General features: G+C 38.0%; 1 protein-coding gene across 2 annotated transcripts in view; it reads left to right on the top strand.

The window, feature by feature from the left end:
- Positions 1-9,257, top strand: part of LOC127960091 (gamma-aminobutyric acid receptor subunit beta-3-like) — a 69,111-nt gene that overhangs the window by 18,321 nt on the left and 41,533 nt on the right. Inside the window, exons 2-4 of one of the 2 annotated variants that reach the window (XM_052559640.1) lie at positions 753-800; positions 5,182-5,273; positions 5,406-5,473. In XM_052559640.1, the coding sequence (XP_052415600.1) occupies positions 753-800; positions 5,182-5,273; positions 5,406-5,473 (208 nt within the window). Of the gene's footprint in view, positions 1-752; positions 801-4,485; positions 5,090-5,181; positions 5,274-5,405; positions 5,474-9,257 lie in introns of those variants that run through there. The other variant, XM_052559641.1, reaches the window with a different exon arrangement.

The following is a 9,257-nucleotide window of genomic DNA, read 5'->3' as shown; positions in this document are numbered from 1 at the left end:
CATGAGGGAAATGTCTTAAACGTCGTACACATCACAAAAAAAATGTGGCACAGCACTGTTTTAGTGATAATGCAAAATCATAATCCAAAAGTATTCATATTATAACTTTAAATATAAAATATGCATTTGTATTAAAGAATCCTAGTAAAACACTACGCTTATGGGTATGTAGAATAAAGTAATGCATGTTGAAGATGTAACATTGATTTACAGCAAGAGAACTGAAGAGTCTTTGATTCAAGCGGGTAAATTAAACATCTGCTTTGGGTTGGCTTTAATGATCACAGTGCTTGTGTGTGGGGGGGGGGGGTGTCTAGATTCTTGGAGATTATTATACAGGCAGTTTTGTTGTGAAGGTATAATATGATATTGTAGTTGCGTTTTGGGAATGATTCATTTTCAGAGTGCTTTTGTCGACTTCATTGATGTGGACTCCAGAGATTTTAATATGGGAGCAGCTGTTACTTCTATAGTCCACCTGTGTCCTGCGAGCATCTGATAATCCTGATCTAGTTTTGTGTGTGTGTGTGTGTGTGTGTGTGTTCTGTATGTGCTCATGATAAACAGATCTTTAATAACAAAGATTAACAAGATGACACTATTGGAAATCAAGATATGTTAAATGTAATATTTTTGAAAATGCTTTTGGGATTCAGAAACATCACAATTGTTTACAGAATGTGTTTATTCTAAAATTAGTAACAGGGCATTGACTGATGGGTATAGTAACATCCCTTCCCTCTGTTTTGCAGGAATGCAGTGGATGGGAATAAAAAGCTGTTTGCAATCTATGACACAAGGTAAGTTTCTCATTGTGCATGATAAATAAAGTACATTTCGTAGCATTTTACAGTTCACTATTGTTTGATGCCTACTGAAATTTTTTTTATCCAAACATTATAATTAATTGTGAATTTACCCACCCTCAGGACATCCAAGATGTAGGTGAGTTTCTTCATATGAACGGATTTGGAGAAATTAGCATTACTTCACTGCCCACCAATGGATATTTTGCTGTGAATGGGTGCTGCCAAACAGCTGATAAAAACATAACAATAACCTACAACTTGACTCCAATCCATCAATTAACATGTAAAGGGAAAATCTGCATGTTTGTAACAAACAAATCCATCATTAAGAAGTTTTTAACTTCAAACCATTGTTTCAAGCTAAAATACGATTCTTCTATCCATATTATTGATTTTTACAGTGGAAAATCTGTATCAGGGGAGAAATGTGTACAGACCTAACACAGCTAACAAGCGAAAAACAGTCCTAAACAATTCCAAATAAATATGATGGTGAATTTTGATGTTAGAGAATTACAGGGGATGGACTAAAGTAAGCGTTATTATTGATATTGTAATGTTTTTATTAGCTGTATAAATTCTCATTCTGACGGCACCCATTCATCACAGAGGATCTCTGGTGAGCAAGTGAGATAATTACTTCATTTCTCTGTATCTGTTGGGATGAAGAAACAAACCCATCTACAATTTAAATGGCCTGGGGGTGAGTAAACTTTAAGCCAATTTTCATTTTTAGGTGAACTATTCCTTTAATGTCTCAGGAGGCATCTATGCATCTCTTCATTGTATCACAGGAGTCTGAATCCTTCAATTGGTATTATGAGTGAATTTGCAGAGTTCTGTCTCAATCTAAAACAAATCAGACTCGCAATGTCAGCCACGTACATACATTATTCATTCAGCACAGTGCAATATTCCCTCCATCCAGAGGATCTATTTATCTGTGTCCATTTAATCTGGAGGGGGTGGTGGGGGTGTGCAGAGGAGAGAGGTCTACTGCATCTCCAATTTGACATAAATGGAAGGAAAAGCACTATAAATGGAAGCCAGTACAACCATGTTTTCATTCCCCCTTTTTGTGATCCTACATCACCCCTACAGTAGATCAGAAAACTGTTTGATACTCCAGTGGGCGAAATAAAGCAAAGTGCATTGTGAACTTGTGGACACAGCCTTATACCTTAGAATTAGAGGGGTCAGAGGACACCAGTCATTTTAAAGGCAAAGACAGGGATCATAGTAAAAGGTTCCAGTCCTCCCACAGCCTGTTTGACTAGTGTTACTTTAAAGGCTTTAACAGCATTTGGCTTGGTGTGTGACCGTGACTTGGTGCCATTTGCTCAGCCCACACACTGAGGAGCCTTTGCATTTGCAGATGATGTGTGAGTGGAGTGCTTTGTTTGGATGATGGGTTGTGGGTGTGTGTGGGTAAGTGCTGCTCAGAGCTACCCTCGCTTTCCATCTCTCTCCTTATAGTAGCTGCTGTTCATAAACGTTTATGCTGCAAGAAACGTAGAAACTATTTCCTATACGTATGGCTAAAAAAAAAATTCCCCCAATTCCAATTTTTTTTTTTTTTTTTTTTTTTTTGCTATGATTTTAAATACTTTATGCTCTAATAATCCCAACATTGAGTTTAAAAGTTGAAAAAAAGTACACTTGACAAGTTTCTATGACTTTTAGTTCTGTACAGAAAGGGGTTGTTACGAAATTCAAAAGAGAATAATTAATATCCTGCCAGTTCATTAGTTTCAACTGAAATTTAAACTGAAATTTGAATGCTTATATGAATTAAAATTTCAGTTAATTTGATTTTAATTAGCTGTAACTTCTCTGTTATTGAAACAATATCTATTGTTAAGTGCTATATAAATAAAGGTGACATGACTTAATTTTATTTCTCTTCGAATTTAAATTGCAATTCTGGGTTGTGTTTGGTACATCAGTTCAAATTCAGTTCAAACTCAAAGATGTAATTTAAAAGGCATTCAATGAATGGTAATCCTGGCACAGACAGGACCAATGTCATACAATAGATTAAACAAGATTTGCTATCAATAATAAATTGGGAGAGTTTGAATATATTTATTATTATATACTAATGTAGTCCTAACACTTTTTCAGGCAGTGAATCAAATCTAAATATTGCTGTACTAAAAGAATGTGCCGGACGACAAAAGAAGAACTATCATTCAATAACATCTTAGTGGAGTCTCAACCCTCGCCTCTCTGGAATAAAGCTTCTGAAACAGTACCAGGAACCACAGCCACATCCCTCTGCATCCGGCGTCTGCTTTTAAAAGCATTAGGGCGGCATCATTCTGCACACTACAGTTTTAATGCTGTGTGAGGGATTTAAGAAGGCCACTAACTTCAACCACTGACCATGTCAAATCCACCAACAGCTCTCGTAAACAGCCTTTCCATTCAGTCAGAACAATGCGGACCTATTTTTTGAACACAGGTCAAATCAACAGGATTAGTTTAATGAGTTTTTAAAGCTTGGTAGAAGCCATTACACTTGTGCTTAATCTCTAGCAGACTGTCAAGCCTCACTGAAAATCTGATTATGTATAATAAAATTGTCTAGAGGCTAAATGGAGGAGCCTTAATATCCATTGATGGGGAGTGGTAGTGAGAACAACAAGTAATATATTAGATTGATTGTATCACAGAAGGTGTCAATAAAGCAGAATTATTATTCTTCCACTCTATCACATGATGTTCTGTTTATCACTATTAGTATGCGTGTGTGCACATGCAGAGGTACAGTACAGGAGATGATCTCCTAATAAATGTAATGTTCTAATAAAATAGAAAGCACTGCTGTGGCAGTTATTGCTGTTGAAATTAGCAATAACAACAAAAATCTTTATTACTAAAGATTACTAGTGTCCATAACACTCAAATGGAAGAAATTGAAACTCAGCATTGATTGATTGATTGATTGATTGATTGATTGATCACACATCCTAAATGCATATTAAACCAAAACTATATTTTTATGCTATATTTGTGACATGTTATTCTATAAGAAAGTGGTACCAGTGGTTACCCACTTGCAAATTTTGGATTGTTTCTTGCACAGTCTCGTTGTAGTCAAACTTCTGTGATCACTGAAATTTTGTTGAAAAATACTGATGAAACGAATCAATACTTTTATGTCCCCTCTTCTTACCTGTGGGTTCTGACTTCCCGCCTTTCATGTCACGGTAAGAAACCACCAATGATGTCTGAACAGCAAAATAATGAATTTGACAAGTCGTGACTCAGTCTTCATTGCAGATTTGTATTATGTTGCTTTCCCATGACAAAGATTTAAAATGTACACCCACCAGCAACAATGGCAAAATACAGGAGCTATTTATGAATTAATCGAAGAGTTGAACAGGGGAAATCCCTCCCAGTCATTCTCTTCAACTTTTACTCAAGTGAATACGCCTTTTTTTTTTTACTAGATCGTGAACCTGACGAAACCACGCGTATTAAACGATCTATAGTTAAGTTTTTCGTTTGAAGTGACTTATACATCATAATTTATATAAAATATGCAATATACACGCCAAAAAAAAAAAAAAAACGCCGTTCGCGCCGAAGCTTGTGGAATGTCACGTGACCACTTTACTTAATAGTGAAGTCCTCGTGCTCACATACCAATTTCATCACACTCCGATCGTCTCGGTCATCAGCTGTCGAATCAATAGTCGAACTTTCAGTTTCAGTTTTCAATTTCCACGTTATTCCCAAGTGAACATCTAATAACAGGCGCTTTTGTTGGAAATGTGTGAAAAATAAGTTAACTGTCTCCACAGACCATCCCTTGCTTGTAACTAAAACATAAAAAGAAGCGTAAGACTGAGACTTCAGCAGAGAGTGTAGATTCGGGACAGCACAGCTACGGGCGTCAAAACCGAAGGATGGAGAAGACCTGGCTGAGCCCCAAACACCGACTCCCCTGCTGCAAGCTCCGGTAGTGTCTTGGGCAAAATGCATTGTATTTACCGAGCACCTAACCAAATAACGCAGTCTCCGCAAGAGAGCGAAAACCCGGATCGCAGCGATTTGTTTACGCGCATTTGACAGTAATTGTAGTTCTTTAGCAAAGACTCACTTATGGAATAACGTAACCTGTTACCTACGCGAGGAAACCTTACATCGTCCGTTTTGTCGCTCGATTCCTTGCCTGAAAGAGTATAAGGAATGTTTGGAATACAGAAACGAAGGCTGTTTGGTGTTCTTTCATTACCGGTAATTGTGGCAGTGATGTGCTGTGCTCAAAGGTAAGAAAAGCTGGTGGAGACCATGGCACGAGAGCAAAGACCTCCTGGGCTCTAATGTGATGGAAGTAACCTTCTTTATTATTTATTTTCAGCGCCAATGAACCAGGAAACATGTCTTTTGTCAAAGAGACCGTGGACAAGCTTTTGAAAGGCTATGACATCCGTCTTCGACCAGACTTTGGAGGTATGATGTTGTTCACGTAATTATTTCTTACTTTTAAGGTTGCATAAGTATGTCAATATTGTTTTTAACATTGATATAAATAAATAAATGATTTCAGTTAACTTGAGGATTAAGTTTTTCTTCTCGTTTAAGGTGCACCAGTCGCAGTTGGCATGAGCATCGATGTGGCAAGCATAGACATGGTGTCTGAGGTCAACATGGTACGTCTGTTTATATCTTTAATTATTTATTGGGCCATTAATAAGTAGCAGACTTTCAGATATATCTTGTCATTCCATATGTACCACAAAGAGCTTTTAATGTCGCTGTCCATGGTGCTGAAATCTCATAGCTTAGTTTCATTTGCTTGTGAGCTTTGCTCAATCTGTTTTAGTGCCAAGGTCTAGTAAGGGACGTGTTTTTAATATTAAAATCCTATCAGTACTACACTGTGCAGGATATGGTGTTTTCTCATCATGTTAATGCTTTCATAGTGCAGATCAGCACCAGCAAATTACTTCCTATGTCAGGTGATCGCTTTGAAAAAAATCTTGAAAGATATCCTACTTGGTTTGGAACTAGAAACTATTATCAGTTTTTGTTTTGTTTTTGGTTTTGGTTTTTTTGCCATTCAAAGTTTGTGACTACTGGCTGTATTAAATTGTTTATGGTTCATTGATAGATAGCGAGCACAGTTGTTTCATCTACAACATAGATAAAAGTTTGAGCTGGAGTATTAGTTGACACAATATGAAGTCTATGCTGACCGTGTTACCTTTGTTGATCTTTATTTTGACTGTAGAACTTGTGCTGATTTGATTATACCTGTCAGAAACATTGCATCAAAAGACCTCGACAGTCCTTATCCACATCATCATATGAGACCAGGTTGTCTCCATGGCGACTGTGTCCATTTCACAGTCATGAATATGCAGATGGATTAGCCCTCTCACCTGGGCACTGAGTGGAGGATGCTGTCAGAGTCCCACAAGGGGATGGGCACATATGCTAAAGACTGTGACACAAGAAGTGATCATCAGTCACCTGGACCTGTGTTTATACAGTTCTAAATTTGATGGACACTGACATGATGAAATTGTTCAGTATCTGTCAACATTTGGGTAGCACGATACTGTGTGTCAGTCACATTGTGTTTCAAAACGGATATATTTGCACTTTATTTTCAGTTTTTGACAAGGTTGTTCTCATACGCTATTATTTATGAAGACTTAATCTGATCTCAGATACACTGGCTTTGATTCACTCTGCCATTGATTCAAATTAGAGGATATGTGTGCTAGAGGTTTGATGTCTGTAACTTGTGGTCTTACCTTTAAAGGTTAGAGTTTGAACAAGGTGCTCTAATCCTAAATTACCCCCAAACATGTCCATTGGTTCTCAGAGCAATGAAAGACACATAACCCACGTAGTCACAGATTTAAAAAAGGGAAAAAAGGTATTTTTGACCTTTCATCTCACAATTCAGTTTTTTTTTTTTTTTTTTGAATTTTGATAATAGTCAGAATTGCAAGATGTAAATTCAAATATATTTATTAGACATAGATTTAGGCTTACATAGACTTTTTAATTCCGAATTGTGAGTTTACATCTCGCAGATTTTATTTTTATTTTTTCTGAATTGCAAATTTATATCTGTAAATTCAGAGTTTATTTCTCTCAGTTTGTCATTTTTTTCAGAATTGTGAGGAAAAAGGTTGCATTGTGAGAGATAAAGTTGCAGTTATCTTTTTTTATTCCCATGGCGGAAACAAACTTCCCTAATAATTATTTCTGAAATCTCATTTTCCAGGTTAATGAGCTTTTAGCTTGTATTACTTTTGATTTAGTTCAGTCTGTAAGAAAAAACTCCAAACTTGTTATTGCATCATCCAGTACTTGTTGTCATGTGAGATGTGTTCTGCTCAGATTGGAGCTGTCTGTCATGCAGTGCCACTCAGCCCAACTGTTCTGCCCACATCTTTCCTTTCACTCACTTCTCCCACTCACTGTAGAGATGCATTGATCAGTGCATTATGCAATATTAAGATCATTAATAATTAAACGCAGCAATGCGTAGTCTTATCAGGTATGTGAATTATTCACTATAGCCACATATAGCGTTAGTTCTACTGTGGAGTAAAACCGACCCTGTCAGCATGAAATATTAACTCAATTTGTAGCTGAAATCAACAGGGCTGCAGATATTAGCCTGGTTGATGAGGTTAGCCATGTGACTGAACTTAGAGTGCTTTTGCACGGGAAGTCTAATGGTAAGGTAATCAAGCAGACGCTAACAGGATTTTCCCACCTAAGAATGTTGTTTGCTCTTTGCAGATAAGTTATTTCTGTACAATGGATTAGCTTTCTTTAGAGGTACAAGTTAGGATTACTTGGCCCGTATTGTTAATAGCAGAGATCCTGGCAGGACGAGGATGTGTGTATGTGTGTGTGTGTGTGAGGTGGGGGGGGGGGGGTTGTTTCAGCTCAGCAAAGCTCAACGCAGCCCAGCACAGTGGGGATATCAGGGAAACCTCTGTGCACAGTAGGGATTACAGCAGTCACTGTGATTATTATTCTGTGAGACAGTTAAGCATCCAGGGAGTGACAGGAATAGAGAGTAATATGAAACATTACTGGCAGAGGCACATCCGTGCACGTCGACACACAGTCCACTCTGCTGTGTATACATGACTGCTTATGCGGGCTGTATGGAATAGTTCATCTCTCTTGAGATTATCTTTCAAGTGATATGATTGAGTGCAAGTTTGCACACTACAGAAATGGGGAGAAAGAGAAAAAAGTATCTTAGTATGCTTTCATATATACATCTAAGTTGAAGATTAGAAGGGAAATAAATTATACACTACTGCATGGGCGACATTGTTGGGGGGGGTAATTGTTCCCCAAATTATTAGTCATGGAATCCCTTATGTCAGCCCCACTATGAGTGCTTAGCCAAATTCTAAATACCCTCACCGTGTTTTTGCAGTGTCTAGCAATATAGCCAATTGCAGGCATATCTTTGGATTTTTGAAAGCAATGGCAAATCAGAATCATTTTGTCAGAATTCACCCACTGCTGAAAGCGGGGAGCGCTGCAGTTTCTATGTAGAGTTTTGCACGTGTGAATGATCTCATGACTAAGTGCAGATGCAATGTAAATAAGAGATTCATTTTGCAGTTTAGAGAGCTTCGTTGATTATGAAGGAACTTTGTGAGATCGCGCAATGAAGATGAATGAAGATGAGTGACACTTTTTATATTTATGTGGGATTCACTCTTGAAATAGCAGTGATTGGAACTGAACATGTGTGTGAATATATGTGAAGGCAGCCTTAGTGATTACATTTTTGTACCAGTCCTGGCCACACCTCGACCGCATGCAACACGAGCAAGATATAATCTACAGAACAAAAGTGTGTGTAAAATTTACTGAGATCCGGGTCACTTCTGAAACTCGCCAAACCGGTTCAAAAACTCATCACAGTTTGGCCAAATGATGCTACCTCACCACTACAGGACTGCTTTCGGTGCACAGACTGGAACATGTTTAAAGAGGCAGCCACCTACAACAACTTCACAGACCTGCAGGAGTACACTGAAACTGTGAGTGCTTATATCAAAAAGTGCATTGATGATGGGACAGTCACCAAGACCATCACCACACGTGCAAACCAAAAGCCGGGGATGACAGCAGAGGTTCTGGTCTTTTGGGCTGCTAAAGACCAGAGATGAAGCATTCAGATCAGTAGATAATGCAGCCCTCAAAACAGCAAAAGCCAATCTGTCCTGTGGCATCAAAAATGCAAATGGTCATATGTTCAAAAAATCAACAATCGCTTCACAGACAGCAGAGACACATGGAGCCTATGGCAAGCCATTCAGACCATCACTGACTACAAGCCCCCACCTCAGGCCTTTGATAATGACACATCCCTCCCAGATGCACTCAACCATTTTATTAACAACTGCAGAATGACACACCTTCACAAAAACTATCCATAAT

This window comes from Carassius gibelio, chromosome B6 (assembly GCF_023724105.1).
Source record: "Carassius gibelio isolate Cgi1373 ecotype wild population from Czech Republic chromosome B6, carGib1.2-hapl.c, whole genome shotgun sequence".
NCBI lineage: Eukaryota > Metazoa > Chordata > Actinopteri > Cypriniformes > Cyprinidae > Carassius > Carassius gibelio.
The sequence above is the reverse complement of the archived record's forward strand: the minus strand, read 5'-3'. Positions and strand labels throughout refer to the sequence as shown.